The sequence below is a fragment of the Actinia tenebrosa genome, unplaced genomic scaffold (genome assembly GCF_029948245.1).
Source record: "Actinia tenebrosa isolate PJP-AT-01 unplaced genomic scaffold, QUT_ActTen_1.0 PGA_scaffold6__47_contigs__length_16458017, whole genome shotgun sequence".
NCBI classification, from domain to species: domain Eukaryota; kingdom Metazoa; phylum Cnidaria; class Anthozoa; order Actiniaria; family Actiniidae; genus Actinia; species Actinia tenebrosa.
In genome coordinates, this window is record NW_028292583.1 from 6,467,128 (window position 1) to 6,487,906 (window position 20,779).

Here is a 20,779-nt window from a genome sequence, read left to right on the forward strand (position 1 = left end):
CTATTCGATCGTCTTATTGGGCTATTCGATCGTCTTATTGGGCTATATATCGTCTTATTGGGCTATTCGATCGTCTTATTGGGCTATTCAATCGTTTTATTGGGCTATTCGTCATCTTATTGGGCTATTCATCATCTTATTGGGCTATTCATCATCTTATTGGGCTATTCATCATCTTATTGGGCTATTCGTCATCTTATTGGGCTATTCATCATCTTATTGGGCTATTCATCATCTTATTGGGCTATTCTTCATCTTATTGGGCTATTCATCATCTTATTGGGCTATTCATCTTATTGGGCTATTCGATCGTCTTATTGGGCTATATATCATCTTATTAGGCTATTCGATCGTCTTATTGGGCTATTCGATCGTCTTATTGGGCTATTCGATCGTCTTATTGGGCCATTCGATCGTCTTATTGGGCTATTCAATCGTCTTATTGGGCTATATATCATCTTATTGGGCTATTCGATCGTCTTATTGGGCTATATATCATCTTATTGGGCTATTCGATCGTCTTATTGGGCTATATATCATCTTATTGGGCTATTCGATCGTCTTATTGGGCTATATATCATATAGTGTTGAACCTAGGTTCCACTTTCATGTGTAAATACTGCAGATCGGGCGCATAGCCCAACGAAGTGAAATAAAAATAAAAAGATACAATGAAGCCCAATGTAGGACAGTAGAGTGCTTACTATATATCTAAGAGAAAGTTAACTAACAAAATTGTACAAATCAGTGGAACGTTTTGAAAGTATACGGTCTACTTAACTTACTAATTCGTGCAGTTTCTTACGAAGTGTTTCACGCTAATAAGAAAAACTGTTTAACCACATAAAAAGGGCCCCTGGATCGTGAGATAAATGAATAAATATCATCAATTATATACAGTTTCCACAATATATAATTTTTTTATTCTAAGAATCCTTGTCTTACTTTTACAACAACTTTTGTTCTTACCGCTTTAGGTTGCATTGGCTCTGGCTTAAAGGGTTCAAGCCAAAATAATATTTGCATTTCTAACAAAAATCTTGAGGTTTCACCCTGAATGGCACTCATTTCTGCCAGTATAAAGTTCTGGTCCCTCACCTGGAGTGGCACTTCAAAGCTGTTAGGGAAGCACAGGTGAGAGGCATAGTGGTGAGAGTGCTAACCTCTCAATGCTTTCTATTCAATGTTTTCAACCATAAAATTGTAAATTAGTCCCGTCCCCCCCCCCACACACAGAGGAATTTGTAATTTCTGAGGGGCAGGGGGGTCAGAAAAAGAACAAAATTACAAAGTTTGTATGGAAAAAAATTGGAATTTCGACGGTAGGGGAAGGGGGTCTTTCCTCCATTGGGTGGGGGGAGGGGGGGATGGATAACTTTTGGAACTACGAAATATATGAACTCCCCTTTCCAAAGTCCTGGGAACAGGCCTGTAATCTATTCTCAATTAGTTGTAAGGTATTTCATCTTCTTATGTGACAAAGCAAACCACTGTCAACAATTTTAGCATTTTACATATTCCTGACAATCAAATTTCATGAAGAATGATGCTTCCTAAATAAAATCCACATCATAATTCTTCAATTGCTTCACATTTTCTCTTGATTTCATTACATAGTTCTTCTCTCTTGACAGACACCTAAAAGTAAGAAATGTTGACCAGTAACGTTAAGTCAGAAAAAAGGTATCACTAAGCTAAAACTAATTTGGCCTGTGATCATGACCGGTGACTGATCGGCCATGCTTCAGATTTAATTCATACCTGTGGCAAAACTAAATTTTAGGATAAATCAATCTTGACCTTCGGATATAACAGGGGGCACAGAAATTCCCTACCCCCTCCCCCCCCCCCCCCACCCTACCACTGGATCTGCCCTTGTTTAGTATTTGTATACCTCTTCTCTTGTTCGTGTGTCATGGAGTGTAACCACACCTTCCTGCAGCTCCTTTACTCCCCCCCTCCCGACTCTCCCACTAGATCTGCCCTTGTTTAGTATTTGTATACCTCTTCTCTTGTTTGTGTAACACAGAGTGTAATTACACCTTCCTCCAGCTCATTTTCCCTCCCCCCTACTGCCCTCCCACTGGATCTGCCCTTATTTAGTATTTGTATACCTCTTCTCTTGTTTGTGTGTCACGGAGTGTAACCACACCTTCTTCCAGTTCCTTTTCTCCTATCACCACAGAGAATGGGATACCATTATCTTCACAGTACTGGAACTGAGTTAACATCTTTGGATTTTTCTTGTAGATTACTTCTGCCTAAAATGTTTAAATAATGCAAAGGATTAATCTGAAAGAGTCTTAATTACTTGTAAATGGCATGATTTTATCAATCAGTTAGCTATTAGAATTAATCAATCTTGAAGAAAATTGGTATCATATCAATCAAATTTATTATAACTGCGAAAACTCACAGTACCTTTAAAAAAAATCTTCAAATTTTATTGATAGCTTGAAATGACCTTTGGGCTGATCAAAGTCAGGGCATGGCTAACTAAGTGCATATATGCCATGCTTAAACCAAGTCCTGCCTGGTCTGAACAATGGATTGGATAAAAAATGATATTGCATGATGTGATTGGTTTGGTCAGCAATTCCGTAGTGTGGCATACTACGGATTTCATTGAAGTGTGGCACGCAATAAAAAATTTGAGACGCTGTGACTCCGCCCACTTGGAGGTGTGATTTTGTCTGCATTCCTTTCTCGGCTATTCCCGTGCAATGTTCAATTCGAAATTATAGTGGCGAGTAGAGGGTTCGAGTTCAAAGTGGAGTATGGAGGCGGGGGAAGTTTTCAAGCAAATTTTCCAGGAAAGAATCATGTTATGATATCCCCACCACTTTCAACAATCTCATCTATGACAAGAGATCTCAAATCACTACTTATGCTCTTCCCCTACTGTAAACATGACCAAGTTCGCTGATGTCCAATGGTGCATTTCACGAGAAAGGAATGCAGACAAAATCACACCTCCAAGTGGGCGGAGTCACAGCGTCTCGTAGGCAAATTTGCAGACGAATTTTTTAATGCGTGCCACACTTCAATGAAATCCGTAGTGTTTATCAGCCTGACAAATGAAGTCTTATCTAACTGTTATTAATGTGACAGATCAATGCGATCCCACATACCTTTATTCCACCTTGCCACAGTTCATTAACCAACTTTAGTCTGTGCTCCAGCATATTCTTTTGTCCAGAAGCTACCAGGACTTGGACTTTGGTTGTTCGAATCTTATTTCTTGATGCCTGTTAATTTTAATAAAATCATTTACCAAATATATAGTGATCCAGCCCTTTTGAAATATTACCTTAGTGAATAAACCTTAATAATAATAATAATAATAATAATAATAATAATAATAATAATAATAATAATATTTATTTTTAGTAAAAATATGCAGGTGATTATAGAAAATCTCGCGCGCTGATTGGTCAAGAAACTCACACTATCACACGATAATCATCTTGAGCGAAAATCCAAAATGGTGGCCAGTCGCTTTGTTGCTGTTACCTGAAAAAATGCCTTTTATCTTCTTTTTTTTTCTTTTTTTGAAAGAATCACCTGTGTATTTATACTAAAACAATTATTTGCCTCAGGCTCAGTGATTATTGGGGAATATTTACCTCTCTGCTTTAAGACTCACGTCTCGGTAAATATTCCCCGATAATCACTTTGCCTTCAGCGAATAATTGTTAAATAAAGTGCAAATACAAATCTGTTCTAAACCTTCTATCCCATTGTACTACTGTAACTATTACTCACATTGATTCATATATTTCAAATATTGCTGCATTCAAAGCAATATTTGCAAAATAAATTAGGATGAATTCGATACTAGTAAATAAAGTAATGAAATAATGTTCCAGTTTTAAGTTTTCTGTTCCTCAGGCTTAGCCTTGACTTTGTACAGAATACTCAAGTGTTCCAGTGAAGTTCCTTGGAATTTTAAAGTCTTCGTAATGTTGAAGTTGTGCATTCTTTACTTTACTGTTGGTATTTGTGAATATTTAGACACTGATATGAGGCTAATCCAGAGTAAATGAGTCTGTAATCAAGGAACACAGCTGTAAGCTTATTCGTGGTGTGACAATATTTTCCCAATTCAGCTTGACGAACCTCCAGGGGATTCATTTTCTTCGTTTTTAATCTTCAAAAAATTCATGAATATCCCAAAGGATAGGAAAGGAATAACGATGATATCCCGAAGAGTTTCAAAACACTAGCTCTTCATTCCCCCAGAGGTTTGTCATGTTCAATTGGGAAAACATTGTCACCCCACGAATAAGGTCTATTTGGAACTCAAAAATGGTCTATTGTCAGTAGAATAGCTCTTACCTCAGCCTTTGCCTCTAAAATGGAAAATATCCTCTCAATACCAATACTGACACCAACACAAGGAACCTGTGAAAACAAACCCAAATTATGCTGAAGCATTATCACTGTTTTTATTGCTATGCATTGATTGAGACAAAAATAAAATGCTAAACTAACAATAGACTCTTTGCAGCACATCAGAATGCAGCTCAATTTGGAGGACATAACAATAGGTTTCTAATTTTCAGAAGATTGAAATTATTTTGATTTGTCCTCCAATTTGAGCTGCTTTGACGTCACATCCAAGGGGTGTATTGATTATAAATGATGTTCAGAAGCAAATTTTGACACCAATGTACCTTTTTTGCTTTTGGATCAAACATGCCTACAAGGTTGTCATAGCGACCACCACCTGCTACAGAACCCACACCCACTGGCTCTCCTGTGAATCAAGTATAAGAATAACAGTGTTACATGTAGTTAAAACTCCTCACCAATAGGTGAGATTTGGGAACAAAGAAGGACTGACCTCACTAGATCAAGTGCCTACAATAATTCAAGAGCTAGTTTGTGTTTTATCCATGATGATCACCAAAGAAAGGGAATAACTCAAGCAGCAAGCACATTGCAAGCTCCTCAGACCCCTCAGTCCCCCCCCCCCCCCCCCTCCCAAACAGCCCCAAAAAACTTTGCCTAAATTACATTTAGCTTCATATAACGATAAGGAATCTAATACTATTCCATTATATACTAAATTGCAAAATAATTTTTGGGTTCGAAACACTGAACATACAAGCTGAGACTAAAATGCTACATGGGAAGTATGTTTATTACAATACAATACAATACAATACAATTTTATTTGGCACCTTATACTAATAGTACATGAGTGTTTGATTCCAAATATATTATAGGTATATATATATACTATGTATTAGGTAATTTTCTTAATTCATTTTCACGTATCAGCATACATTGATGAATGTATGCTGATATGGCTCTTTGTAGAGACGCTGATTTTGAATTGATTAAGAACATAAAACGACTGTCAGCGCTCATATTGTTGAAATTAATGCTGGTGTTTTTTTCTATGAACTCTCTTAAGTCGTTTCTATGAGAGTCATATAGTGGACACCAAACTAGAAAGTGTTTTTCGTTTTCTACTCCCGACTTACACACTGGGCAAATCCTTTCATCGTAAATGAGATAAGGCCTCTTATACCTCCCCGTTTCTACTTCAAGCTTATGGTTACTAATTCTTAATTTTGTAAGCGCCACTCTGTGCTTAATATTGGTGACTTGACTTAAATATTCTTCAAAGTTATAATCCGTTTTGAACTGACGAAAGACTCTGAGTTTATTTTTATGTCTGTCGTCTTTCCTTTCATCATTGTGGAGATTACTCCATAAAATTTGCCTCTCAATGTCATATATTCTTTGGGTTATTATTTTTCCATATTCATACCATCTTGGGGAAAGTTCATTTTGTTTCATCCAAATTATCCCCAATCCGAGTTGTTCTAAAGTAGTTTTAATTTTTATGTTCCAAAAGGCTTTTTTAGTTTCATTTTTAATATCTTGGTAGACTTCGGCTGAAAGTTTTTTTGGGTGTAGTTCCGACTTTATAATTTTATGCCAGAATTTAAAGCTTCTACTGCATGCTTTGCATTTTAGCGGAAACCTTCCTAACTCAGCTCTGCATGCAAGGTTACTAGCATTCTTTGTCACCTTGAGGAGCATTTTGCAAAATTTCAAATGAACAAGTTCCATGGGCTCTTGGTCTTTGGTGCTTAATGTTTCGATACCCCATATCTCACTTGCGTATAGAAGTATTGGTGTAACAAGCGAGTCAAACAGTTTTATAGTTAATTTGATATTGGATGTGAAAAATTCACCCATTTGTTTTTTCATCTGAAATAGTGCCTTTAATGCAGCTTTTTTTAATTCTTGTTTTGCAAACGTAAAGTTTCCAAAGGTTGTAAAATTTAATCCTAAATATTTATATGATTTAACGTTTTCTAGTTTAGATTTGTTCAAATAGAATTGGAAGTTATTCATTGTCTTCCCTGTATTATTGAAAACCATCACTTTTGTCTTTGTTATATTAACTGTTAAGCCTGATTGTTCACAAAATGCCTCTAGCTTGTCGAGATATTTCTGAAGCCCTTTAGCAGATTTAGAGAACAGAACCAGGTCATCTGCATATAAAAGAGTACTAATCGGTTTGCCATTCAACATTACATCATTGTTGTTACACGAATTTAATGAGTCAGGCAGATCGTGAAGATATAAATTAAATAACGTAGGGCTCAGCATACAGCCTTGTTTAACACCCATATAACAGGAAAATGTCGGAGAAATGTGTCCATTTACTTTGATTGCTGATTGATCAGTGGAGTACATCGATTGTATCACTCTTAGAAAATTTCCATTTATACCAACATTTTCAAGTTTTGCCATTAATTTTTTCCTTGGGATGCAGTCAAACGCTTTTTGAAAATCTACAAAGCAGGAAAAAAGGAAATTATTTTTCTTCCGTGGCTTACTTTTAACATATTTATCGATTACGGATTTCAGAATAAAAATACTATCTGTTGTTCCGTGCTTTTTTCTAAACCCACCCTGTTCCTGTTTAATTATATTATTCGTAGTTAGGTAATCATAGAGCCGTTTGTTAAGTATTGCCGTAAAAACTTTGCCAATTGCAGAAAGGAGTGTTATTCCACGGTAATTTTCAGCTTTCGTTGGATCGTCCTTTTTATGCAATGGAACAATATATCCTAGATTCCATGAAGAGGGAAACTTTCCGTTGTCTAGGATTTTATTGAAAATTACCGTTAGGTGTCCTTTTAGTGCTTTTAGTGCTTCCTTTTAGTGCTTCCTTTCCCGTTATCAATAGCTCATTTGGAATATTATCAGGGCCGGGAGCTTTATGTTTCTTTAGGTTACTTAGAACTTCATATACTTCTTGATCTGTAATGGAAAAATCTAATTCCCCTTGACTTTGCGACTGTTCTAAGGTCTCCGAAGTATTTACTGCAGATGTCTGGGAGCTATTAAGCATCTTGAAGTGATTAAATAAGTATACAATTAAATACATTAAATACAAAATATTAAATACATGTATCTAGTGATACAAGTAAAGGAATGTTTATAAATCGTTGTACTGACAGAAAGCATGGAGGCTTTCAACATATTCCATATCGACTGTGTATTTCGAATAAATACCTCAGAGGTTAATTACACGTCATTTCCCAGAATATCTTTTGGTCTCAGCTTCTATGTTTTATGTTTTGAAGCTGACAATGATTTGGCAATTGATCATGAGTGCATCATATAATCAAATGCAGCTGTTTGAACATGGTTGATAGCATAAAGATCATTACCCTTGTCAGCCTTGCCCAGATCAGGTTGATCTCCTGTCAGAATTGCTTCATAGATTACACCTGTGTAATAGTCTAAACCACGTGCTAGACTAAGATCAAACACAACCTGCAAACAGTGGATAAGAAGATAAGTTGACGGCAGTCTGGAAGAGAAATTAAGACCTTTTTTATTTAAGGTGCAAAGTTTTCCTATTTTAGGCTACTTATCATTCCTTGAAAATAAGAATCTTTGTATGAGTTACACTCAAATAAATATATCTTATCAAGCTTTACAGGTAAACAAAGAAATAATACTCAAGGGAATGCCACATGTGATCTAAGATAGGAAAACAATAAGATCCATCAATAGGAATTCATTTTATCTTTCAAATGACTTTTCTCCTGTCCTTTTGATTGACAGAGACAACTGTAAATAACTACCTATAAATAATATTCTGCTCATGCACATTACAATGCAAAGTCCTTTTGCTGCAAATAATAGTCTGCTCTTGTGCAGTAACTTTGCATTTGCCAACATGGCTCCCTTCCCTGTGACTTGGTACATTTGATAGATAGCAAAAACAACCAAAGCTCAAGAAGAAAACGAAAGAAAAAAATTTTTTATTACTGTTTATATTAAAAACATCTTAGTCTACCTTATCAGAAATGTCAAACAGTTCCATGTATGCCAGTAGTAACTTCATATCATCAAGAGCTTCTTTAACATTCTTATTCTTCATCAAATCTTGATTCTCTGTCAGTTTTGTCACCAAGCCCATTCCACCACTAAGCTTGACATATTCACCAATACAATCAGCTGCAGCAGGATTTAACTCTTTTTCTTCAACCATCTCTTTTCTAACCTCCTCCCAAGGAGTCTGGTAGACAAATAAAAAATATTAGGCCTTATAAATATTCAAATTCCAATTATTAACTTTTTTTTAACCAAAAAAATAATAACAAAAAATCTGAACATGTTTGTGGAAGAGTCTTACCTTGTCTAGCTTGTCAACAGCAGAACATATTGCTCTAAATTTATCTTTAGGAACACCGCACACTGCAAACATGCCATCCAAGAACTTTCTGTGATTGACCTAAGAGGTCATATTCAAGAAATCAGTAATAATAATAATAATATTTCTTTCTTTCGACAGTAAACCTATGTCACATTAGTGATTTACAATAGGGAACTGCATTAAGAAATACACAAGTGAAATCAAAAAACAATATGTAAAAGACAATAAAGAAAATATATATTAATAAATTAATTAATAATGGATAAATAATAATGGATAATAATACATGGACTTCAAAAAATACTATTTTCCTGGAGGTACATGCAGCAAACTCACTAGAAAAAAGGGAAGGTACTGGAGAAGACAAATTGGGCGCATAACCACCACCTCCTTGGAGTTTTAGAAGTAAGAAGTTTGATGTAAAATTCTAAAGAGGTTGCTACTGACAGGCGTTCAACATAATAGTGACCCCTCTTGGAATCATACCTGGATCAGCTGTTGACCTGTTCTAACTTTCAATTATTCTCGCTCATACTTCTGTTCTGTTGTTATACAGTCATGTCATACTCTTGTCTAACACTAATTTGTTGGCCTTTTGTGATATACTGTACCTTGATTTTGAAATCTCCTAGTCCTAATCCTGTTAGGATTTCATGGACAATTTTCACACATTCTGCATCAGGAATCATAGGATCATACTGCCCTGCTATATCTATATCCTATGGAGAAAATAAAGTTTTAAAGTCATAAACGAAAATAAATTAATGGAATTTGAATGTCACACACTGATTCAAATTTCATATATTGTTCTTATATGAAAAATGCATGGTATAATGTAGATTGACAGAACATACATGCCTACTCAAAGACTGTGACTTGCCACATCTGAGCAGTTCACAAGAATCACAATTTATACTAATAACTTTGAGTTCTATACTATGCTTTTCACTTGACTTTGGTGCGACAGAAGTTTCTCCACAAACTTTTGTCAGTGAAATGGGCATGTTTTCAGGGGCAACTTCAAAAGTATTTGAACAACATTGGCATACCTTTATGCTAGGGCTTGTGTAATTAAACAGACATATTTCAATGTGAAACTACATCTGTACATGTAGCTAGTTTTACTAAATAAGGTGTGTAAAAGCTTGTTTGGCATCAAAAAGCCTGTGCACAGAAGCATGCCAATACATTAAATGTAGCCATACTTCACCAACAATACAGTATGGGTATTATAATTATCAGTGATGTTGCACCTAACAACACACATTTCAACACAAGACTTTGTGACAAAATGTTCGTGCCACCCAACTGACAAGAGTAGTAAATAGCTAGAACGTCCATCTTGAGATAAGTGTTTTTACTTTGACCTGTCTAACATTTTGAAATCATCCAGCCATTTATTTTAATTTTGATAGATGGAAGAAAAACTTAAAAATATGCTTCTGAAATTATAGTTTCTAACAACCATACTTACGCATTGGTAAAACTCTCTATATCTCCCCCGTGTCATGGCTGGATTATCTCTCCTATATACCTTTGCTATGTGATACCTTTTTATTTTGTCTATTTTATTCATTGCAACATATCTTGCAAATGGTACCTAATACATCCAAGTCAAGGATAATATGGATGAGATAGTACAGTGTACAATCTGCACAAGAATACAAGAATAAAATTTCACTCTTTATTGCACATTGCTAACCATGCAAGCCCTGTTAGCGGTTTTAGCAATAAAGGATAACCGTTTTAGCTATACGGGATAACCCTGACGCAAAAACATTTTAGGGATAGGGGATAAATAGATGTACCTTGGTATCTAGTACCTACAGGAATAAGTAAGTATTATAGGATAGGAATAGGAGATATATGTTTGTCCCCTACCCCTTCACCCCTTCCCCTCCCCTCCCTCTCCCCTCCCCAAGCAATGATTGTGGATACAGTCAAGTCATATCGCAATGCCAAAAGTTCTCCTCCTTGATCAGCTAAGTCATAAATAAGTTTAGAGTCTTCACCATATTTGCCAGTCAATGTTTCCTATTAATACATCAACACGTGTTAATGTCAGAGATATGTAATAATGGGGGAATAGGTTAGCAAAATTTTATTTAATGATGTAATGCAAGGGTGGGCCATTGAAGGTTGGGTTTGGGTCATCAGAAAACAGTCTGCTAACCAGACGTATTCAGATTTGACGAGGAGTTTGATTCCAATAGTCTGGATGATGATCTAATCAGGTCTTAGGCGCCTATATATGCCTATACACTGAAATTTGTCATGTGTGACATTTAATAAAGTATTAACATGGAATTACAAAAGCATTAAGTCTATTTTATATTCCAATTTATAAAATAATTGATATGATTGGTCGAAAACCATGTTTGATGAGAGTATCAAAACACGCTACCATCATTTTTAGTCTATCGCGCGCGCTCATTGGTCAGTTTGAATAAGACTGCACGTAGGGAGAATTTACTTAGACTTTGCTTTTTTTCAATCTTTTGGCACGTTTGTTATTTTATAAAACAAATCAAAAACAGTTTTCTGTGTTTGATACTCTGATCAAAACACTTGGGATGTTGGGAGAACACTCGAGAAGCTGGAAACCACTCCGCTCCTCTCATGTTCTCTCAACATCCCCTGTGTTTTGATCAGAGTACATATTAAACACGGAAAACTGTTTTTGATCTGTTAAATCAATGTAAGAGCCCTGAAACCAGTCCAGCAAAATGCTCTCTGACCTGGCGAAGGGGTCTCTCCCATAGCAATCCGAGAACAGCCACAGTTATTCTTGGGTCATGACAATATCAGGTAGCTATACTATAGTATGGGAATGCATGATGCTTCTGTTGTACACGATGTACACGCCCATGCATAAGTAGTCTTAATTTAAGACTAACCCAAAAGCTACCTAAGGCTAGAGTATCATAACCCTTTAAAAGACCAGGTGAATAGGGTATATCATTTTTGAAATTATGACTGTGTACCACCTTCCCTGTATTTTTGTGACCAGTCCTTAATTATGTACATATATATAAATGTAATTTTATGACAATTCTTAATTTTACATATTTCAATTCATGCCAGGTACTACAGGCCCTTGACTAGGGGTGGTTCAAAGAGGGGGAAAACCCTTTCCTCTCTCTCTCCCTCTTTTCAATATCACTTTAGCATTAAAATGGCAAATATGAACCCCCTTTCAGAGTTTTGGTGACAGGAGTGTACTATATTAGTCACTCTCAGTTAACTACTGTAAGTTTTTATCCTAACCACTCCTTTCCTTCCCACTCTCCATGAAAATCTCTGCCTGGCAAACTTTGCAATAATGGTAAAGCATTTTATTCAAAGCTCAAATGAAACTAAAGATAATTTATATTAACTGATTTGGGTTGAGGAAAAGAAAAAGGTCTGGTTAACTTTACCTTCAATTCAAAAACAGGAGTATCAATTTGTTCTGCTCCATGCCTTTCAAATGCACCAACAATAGTCCTGAAAGCTTTTTCTCTTACTGCCATCTGTTTGGGCACATAATCTCTGGTACCCTGATTAATTGAAGAAATGTGTTTAAGACTGACTGGTTGACTGACTGATTGAGAATTTGACTGACTGACTGAGAATTGAGGAATAGATAGATGGATGGATGGATTGGTGGATGGATGGATGGATACAAGGATAAACAGATGGACAGATACTGTAGAGAGACTTGAAGATAAAAAGGATGGAGGGATAGTTGAATAAAATGGACAGATGGATGACTAAAAATGAAATGACAATAACCGCCTGAATAAATCAATAAATTACATAGCTTTGACTAAAGCATCACCAAGATGTAAAGGAAACTAACATACATAGTTACCTTGGGAGTTTTGAGGACAAACTTCTGTGGCTTTGCATTATCTCCAAGCTCCTTTTTTAGTTCCAAAAGCTTGCTTACTTCTTCCTTTATCTGAAATAGCAAACAATTAATTTAGATTAAAAATTCAATGTTAAAAATACCCATATCTCTATTTCTGACCCTAATTTTGGAGAAGATTTTCAACCAAGAAACAAAATACCTTTTAATATGAACGTTCAAGGTTGACTTTTAGGAGATAAGCTAAGGTAGTTTTGGTTCTATTTACAGTGCCACTAACCTTACTATCTAGACAATAGGTACGGGCAAGGACAGTGGCTTGTGGCAGTACTTTAGATATATGTACATTTGAGGGAATCTGAAGTCTGTTTATTAGTCTAAAAATCATCATAATGTCTGAAAAAAATAAAGTGATTCCCTAGCATTACTGGAGTATTGAAGTTCAATATGACTCCACCCTACACTAGAGGGGGTTGACATTATACCCCATCCCCTCCCCCAAATGAATTAGACATTATTCTATTAAAAAGTCTATCTTTATTATTTTAAGTGAAGAGTAGCGATTGCAGAATACCCCATCACAGAAAGGCATTTATAGCTACAAAGTGGCTACGTGGCTACGCAGTCAAAAATAATGCGTCAGGCTACCTGTGTCTTAATAGAACAAGGTATAACTACCAAGTGGCTATGTGGCTACACGGCTACGCAGTCAAAATTAATGCATCAGGCTCCAAGTGCCTACGCGGCTACGCAGTCAAAACTAATGCGTCAGGCTACCTGTGTCTTAATAGAACAAGGTACAACTACAAAGTGGCTATGTGGCTACACGGCTACGCAGTCAAAATTAATGCATCAGGCTCCAAGTGCCTACGCGGCTATGCAGTCAAAACTAATGCGTCAGGCTACCTGTGTCTTAATAGAACAAGGTATAACTACAAAGTGGCTATGCGGCTACACGACTACGCAGTCAAAATTATGATATTCAGAACAATATTTTGGTATCCCTGTGTATCTTACATGTAGCTGTAGCCAGTGGCTACAGGCAGAGACGTATGATAAGTGGTGGGGTGTTCTGCAATTTAGCCGAGTCTTCTTTTTATTTATAGCAGTCTCTAAGATGATGTACTTGAATTAGTTTTGTGGTACTGTTTCGTCACCCCATCCTCCTACGTACCCCCGGGCGTACCCGAACGATTTATAGGACATCTCAAAAATACTCTATAAAACATATTTATATATTTTATATGAGCCTTCCGTTCATTGATAAGATTCTGTAAAATAAGTCTTTCAATTAATTTTTAAGGTTGAATAACGTTTGACTTTGTTTCACAGAACACGTGGAACCAAATTTTATCGGAATAAGAAAAAATCCTATTCTGATGCAATCAAGGGCCGGTATTAGTGCATATTTTTCTAAAATACCATTAAAAAAACCTATCATTTTGAAAGTTCAGTTACCTGGCTTTTTACTTCATCTGTCTGTTCAGTTAGTTTCAGATTTCGTATGATTTCTCCTTGTACGCGAATGGCTTCTTGTAGTTCATCTCTTCCTCGCTTACCGCTCGACCTCGACTCCGCCATCTTGGATTGTGAATAGCAGTGTGAGCCCGCAGTAATCTTGACCAGTTGTGTTATTTTCCGAAGACTTTCCGAGAGTAATCGAAGTATTTTCGTCCACCTGTCGTTAAATAGCGAATTCATTACGAATTTTTTACGCGCCCTTGAAAAAATAATGGCGGATGAACTGGCAGGTTATTTTTCTATCTCTACACATTTATCATTTTTATTTATTTATTTATTTATTTTACATATATAAAATATGAATTCAAGGTTAATAGATGAACCAATGCCTCCATGGAACACTAATCATATGCAAGATTTCTAGCCGATAAGGGATTGTTATTGTTATGCAAATAATGTTTACTAGCTGTTGTTAAGCAGCGAAGTCCAGTCATCAATAATAATAAGAGACAGTTTTACTAATGATTTTTCAATGGATTTAGGAATACTGTGGTGAGGTTTTGTTTTTGGACGATGGCGACTGAAAGGACCTGAATCTAAAGGAAAGATAGAAATAAAACATCGGAAGTTTGGAGGAGAAGTAATTTGATAATCACAAGTCTTCACATCGAAAGGCTTCAGAAAATTATTGTCCAAGGTATTGCGAGTATCTTTAATACCTCAGAAAGGTTGGGAATAATTTGGTTTGGTTCAGACTTGGTAACAATTTTCTTCTACTTGATTGGACTTTGAGGAAAAGAACGATCGAGGAATCGAATTATATCGTAATGTTATTCTCTGAAGTACTTGTTGACATACAGCAAGACCGAGTACAAACAGCAAGACCGTGAGACAAGGTCGGAACTACCAGCTGATTTTCTGTCTATGAGAGATATCATCACGTTTATTGAATTTAATCCGTAAAAGTAATCATTGCATACACCATTGTGACAAAAATTGTACAATATTTGATCTCTGAGTTAATCGAATAATCTTTGAAGAACGAGAATTAAAGAATGGAATTGAAGGATAGGACATCTTATGACCTAATGAAAGACAGACATCAAGACGTCGAAGTACAACCTTACGAAAATTATACCTACCATGTTAATGGGCAGCACTTCACTGCCTTGCAGCATGATGACAAAGAAAGCATTTTGAATCATGGGAATGTAGAAAACACAAAAAGGAAAAAGAGAAGAAAGAAAAGAAGGTCAGAAGTGAACCCAGATTTAATGAGCTCACCAGAAAATGACCAAAGTGCTACAGATCGAGAAAATACTACAATAAACAGAGTGCCTGATCAGGGAAGAGTTCTAAATAAACAGAAAAGAATGCCTTTGAATAGTCTAGGAACTAGTGAAGAACTTCAGAAAATCGAGGAAGAGTTTTGCAGACAAGGAGCAGAGCCTAATAAGATTGACATTAGACAACAGGCAATCCAGCAAGCTATACATCAATCAAAAAATGAAAGTCATGAAAAGAAAAGACATTATGATTACGTATTAGTCTATAAACCTGGGGACCTTTCTACCACGCAGGAGAGACTAAGAGAAACATTTGAAAAGTCACTTGAGGAGGAAGGTTTTAGAATCGAAAAGAAGTACTCTACACTACATACATTTGTAATACTGCACTGTCCTTTTGAGAGGCTATGTATTGAAGCTGAGCATGTGATATTACAAATGCCGCTTGCAGGGGTGAGTAATAACCGTTTTTACACTGCTTCACTATCACATGCATGAAATTGTTCAATTTACTGTAGAGACAACTAAGACAACGTTTTGTTGGATGTCAGTCAGATGTTTCATGTTGTTGGTGGAAAGTATTTTGTTTTGAAGAGAGATGAGAGAAAATACCTAGAAATTTTTTGCTGAGACAAACAATGCATTGAGCACCTAGATTCCAAATCACATGGATCTGCCCTGGCTTCAAAACTGACATATTTTTTTAATCAAATTTTCAATAATCTCTTCTAGTATGTTGTTCCTGAGCGAAATGAACGCAGTTGGTTATCAAGGCTGGGAGACAAGTTCAAGACTGACGACGAAGGTTGTTTATGTGTTCAAGTCAATATATTATATGCGGAACTTTTTTCTATCGTTTTTGTACCTTGTTATATAATTGACAGATTGTTTTATAATAATATTTCTTTTTTCCTAGTTGATTTTGTTAGTGCTCCATTTTGTGTATCAAAGAAAGAAATTTATGAAGGTATCAATGATCCAGAGACCTTCTTCAGGCCTGCTTTGCGGTCATTACTGGTATGTACAAAGACATACAAACCAACCTGTCTTTTTTTCTAATTAACTTTGACAGCTGCTTTAACTATGAGGACAGTAAACGTGCAGTTGGTATTAATTCATGTTGATAATGACTAGTAGTTATAAAGTCTACTAAATGGAACTACATGTGTTGATTAATACTGAAAGTGAAGAAGAAGAAAACTTAAACACCTTGTAAAATAGTTTGTAACTGTACGTACTGACATCTTTGGACGTTAGTCCTTCAACAGAGCAAAAATAAAAAAATTAAATGTTGTTTTGATTAACAGGTAAATCATATATTGATAACAATTGACATACGAGACAAGGAGTCTAGGCAGCTGGGCCAGAATCCACAAGGTATGATAGTTTAATATCATAAAATCTTGAAGACAAAAATACGTCTTCATACTAGACATACATATTCCATTTGTGTCACTAAGGTTTTCAATTTAAATTTTAGGATTACCATATCTTTTGATGGAGAAAGCCTATATTGATGCCTTTATCCTGCATGGCAAGTCCAAATATGACAAGATGTTCCCACTTTTAGAAGACAAGGAAGTGGAAGAAACCTTCCTGTATGGTCAGGATGTCACTGACCCTCGCCGATCACTTCATAATACCTGGCTAAAATGGATCAAATTCCAACCCCTGTGGAAAATAAGGAATTACTTTGGAGAGAAAATAGCTTTGTATTTTGCTTGGCTAGGTAAAATGAGCAATTTTCTAAATTCGATCCCCTTTCCTCTCTATTTTGTAATCTTGATTAACCTTGGTGGTATACCTGTGGTCATTAAAAAAACAAATAGAATATAAGCAGCTAGGTAGAAATGTTAAGAAGGATATTCAATAGGCTGATCTTTATTTACATTTTTTCTCATTAGTATAAGAAAATTATAGTAAAATAGTAAAATGTTTTTGAAAACTCTATGAATTATAAAGAAAGGTATGGTTGTGTGGCAAGTCTTGCCACACGACCATACATTTCTTTGTAAATCATACCACTTTCAAAAAAAATTTACTCCCAAAATATTGAACATATTACTCTCAGATTTTCAGTAGTTACTAAATAAGACATTCTCTTTCGATTTCTGGAGTCAGTTTGTTTGTAGCTTGAAATTTGTTTACGCTAATGAGTAAAAAGCGTAAGTACTGATTGGCCTAATTTAGTCTCCAGCTTATGCAGGGGCTCATAAAAAATCTGAGTCCACCTAACAGGATTCAAACCTGTGACTTTCTGCATTAGTTCAGTTCAGAATGCAATATATTTAATACTGTATATTATAACTGACAGTTTTTCCTCTCCCATTCCCACAGGATCCATGACCTTTTCTCTTATAATTCCAATGCTGTTTGGCCTTGCTGTATTTCTTTGGGGTCTGATTGATGCGTAAGTAAATTTTACAAACACAAGGTTAAGTAATGATAAGCTTTTGATAAATAGCAAAAATGTTTTGCATTCACCATCAAAACTGGAGAAGCTTATATTGTATCATTAAAGGTGTCAGATGTCTCCAGCAAAAGTGTATTTTCTCTTTACCATCTACAGCTCTCTTTTTGTTTTCATTATCAATTAGTAATATTCTTTGCTCTCTACTCAAATTACATTTCCTCAGTTTCTTTCCCAATTATCCTTCTATTTTCATTCTTCATACTCTATTCTTTAGGCTGCCCTGACAGTAGTTAACTTTCCTTCTTATTTTATAACCCTTTTATTCTTCTTTTCCATTGTTATTTTCTATCCAGACTGAATTTTCCTTTCATTCTACCTATCTTCTATTCTTACTCTGCATTTTTTTACTTTTCTTTACATCCCTCTACTTGAATCCTCTTTACTCTTGATACTACTTCAGCACCGTCAAATGGTATCATATCATTTATCATATCCTGAGGTGAGTCTCAGCCAACTTCTACTCTATTTATTTCTCTGTTCAAGGAAATGGACTTTGATCATCTGTAACAGATCTTTCCTAATAAATCCATTCTCATTGATCTGTCACCTGATATCTTTACACTTTTAAGTCAAGATTTTTCAATTCTACCTTCTCATTCCTTCAAAGGACAAATCTCTACTGACTCTAAAGGGTATAAATCAGAATAACTCACTATGAACTCAACCTTCTCAATCTTCAATCCAGAATGTGAATACCCAAAAGGGTTACTACTAGTCACTTGGTGCTGTTGTGAAAAAATTGTTTTTAATTATAATTGTTATTATATAGTTAGGATAGTATGCGCGCGCTGATTGGTCATAAACTGTGCTTTATTAGTGAATGGAGCATAGTGCTGACTCCATCCACGTGTGTGAAGTGCTACTAGATCCTGTGATATTTTTCTTTTTGCATAAATAAATTCAATACAGAAATAAGATTAGTGACTATGATATGATAAAATGAATAAAACAGCGCCATAAGCGCTCAAGAAGTGAGAGAAGCACTAGCCTATGGCTCAGACTTCTCCTTACACTTTTTTCATGCTTACGCCACTTTCTGCGTGCTTTATCACTGAATGGAGCACGGAAAAAGCTGTTTTATTTGTTAAGCATTAATCTAAGGAAGTACCAGTATTGGTACTTTATACTTGCAGTTTCTCTGTAATTGCTGTAATGTGTCATTCCCATGAGAATGAAATCTTTGTTTGCCAGTAATGCTTGAAAAGTTATATAATTATACACACCAAATTGACAAGACGTTGTCAGGTTGAAAAAGGTTCAATCAGGGAAAACAGTTAATGGGGATAATAGAGCCTTTGCACCATCACGTGATGGCAGCCATGACAGCAGGCAGGAACAATTGAATCTGGTCTCATCTGATTTGCATGAGAAAGAATTCAGTCTCCCAGTGGGAAAAGACTATTGTTGTGCCTCCTGTCATTGCTGCCATCATGTGATGGTGCAAAGCCTCTATATTATGCATATTGCAGTTTGCAGCTCTCAAACATTGATTTATTAAACCAAAAAAAGCATTTTGTCACTCTTCATGTGCTTGTATGCAAACACTCCAATTTCCTAGGATATCGACTACCCAGAATACCCTTTGGTCTTAATTTTGATGCCAATTTATCCTTTTGAGCCTGAACATCAAAACAAGAATCTTATTCCAAGAAACATCATACCTTATCTTTCTTGGTAGTGTCGATGAACATCCTTTGAGGCAGACCAATGCGACCATTACAAATATCACTGGTAAATGGGTCAAGAATGCATTTGATAACTCTATTACACCTTACTTTGCATTGGTCATCTGTTTATGGGGGTAAGTTAAAAATATTCATGTACATTTTAAAAAGAGTTCTTCTTCAACTTCAAAAATGGGTGGAGGGAGGGAGGGGACGGAGGGAGGGAGGGGACGGAGGAAAGGATGGGATGGAGGGAGGGAGGCATAGATGGGATGCACAGATGGATGGATGGATGGAAAGACTGTTGTAAAGAATGTCAAATTTTAGCTTCATGTTTTGAATTCCATGTTTTTTTAGGAACAATTTTTCTAGAAAACTGGAAACGTACCAATGCCAGGCTTGCATACAAATGGGACGTAGATGAGTTTGAGGAACAGGTTAGTTATACCAAATATCAATCCTTGGATAACAGCTCCTTAAATTTTAAGCTCCTATTCATAGATAATTTTTCTTTTCTATAGGAACCTAACCGCCCTGAATATTATGGCACAGAGATTAGACCTGTAAGTATTCCTGCATAATAACAGACACACTAACTAGGACAAAATTAACCAATCACAATGTGATGTGAAAACTGTAGCCAATCAGGAGAGAGCAGGATCAATATCATATTGACATTAGCCAATCACAATCTTTTATTCCCATAGTTGTTGGTAACATATAAATAGTTTATTAGATTTAGGATTTGTTGCTTACTCCTGATTGGCTTAACTTTTTAATGCTTTGTTTTCATTCTACATCGGGATTGGTCAACTTTGTAAAGGTGGTTCACGTTAGTCAGTCCATGATTTGATTGATGGTGTTAAAGTATTGAGGAATAGCACGTATCAAAACATTTTTTATTGGTATTTCACCTTCTTTCTTCACAGGATCCCATCACTGGACAACATGAACTGTTCTAATCCTTTCAGGCTGAGAGTCACAAAGATGACGGGTTCCTTTGTCTTCTTTTATTTATGGTAATATTGCACACTGCTTGCTTTATGCCTACCCATTTTCTCATGTCACAAATATTAGAATTCCAAGTCAGGTCCAGGAATCGAACACAAGACCCCAGAGGTGATAGGCTGGCTAAGTTCAGTGAACCAGATCTACCTAGTGTAAAACATCAAAGTGTGTTTAAAGTAAAATGAGTGATTTCTTCCTTCCTTGATGCTGTGCAGGTTTGTCTGGTACTGGCAAGTCTCTTTGCTGTCATCGTTTACAGAATCATAGCAAGAGAAGATCTGTTCAAGTCTAGTGGTCTTTTGGTCCCAACTCTTGCAAGCATCACGTCAACGTTTCTCA

General features: G+C 35.9%; 2 protein-coding genes across 3 annotated transcripts; one reads left to right on the forward strand and one right to left on the reverse strand.

Annotated features, from left to right (window-relative positions):
- Positions 1-900: 900 nt before the first annotated feature.
- Positions 901-14,166, reverse strand: LOC116297587 (histidine--tRNA ligase). Of its 2 annotated transcripts, XM_031705846.2 has the most exons (15): positions 14,007-14,140; positions 12,829-12,944; positions 12,552-12,641; positions 12,118-12,237; positions 10,637-10,732; positions 10,173-10,298; positions 9,310-9,417; positions 8,678-8,776; positions 8,339-8,560; positions 7,704-7,809; positions 4,677-4,759; positions 4,339-4,404; positions 3,132-3,248; positions 2,115-2,261; positions 901-1,638 (listed from the first exon to the last, which is right to left on the reverse strand). In XM_031705846.2, the coding sequence occupies exons 2-15, from the start codon at positions 12,937-12,939 to the stop codon at positions 1,570-1,572; spliced, it is 1,560 nt and encodes a 519-aa protein (XP_031561706.2). In that variant the 5' UTR covers positions 12,940-12,944; positions 14,007-14,140; the 3' UTR covers positions 901-1,569. The 2 variants fall into 2 exon arrangements, with proteins under 2 accessions (XP_031561706.2, XP_031561705.2); XM_031705845.2 differs by lacking the exon at positions 12,829-12,944 and having other exon boundaries at positions 14,007-14,166.
- A 126-nt stretch (positions 14,167-14,292) lies between these two features.
- Positions 14,293-20,779, forward strand: LOC116297581 (anoctamin-4). The gene is made up of 11 exons (XM_089038869.1): positions 14,293-15,748; positions 16,028-16,100; positions 16,212-16,312; positions 16,603-16,672; positions 16,776-17,024; positions 17,633-17,705; positions 19,447-19,567; positions 19,789-19,869; positions 19,954-19,995; positions 20,362-20,451; positions 20,656-20,779. Exons 1-10 carry the CDS (start codon positions 15,065-15,067, stop codon positions 20,392-20,394), a joined length of 1,527 nt encoding a protein of 508 aa, XP_088894995.1. The 5' UTR covers positions 14,293-15,064; the 3' UTR covers positions 20,395-20,451; positions 20,656-20,779.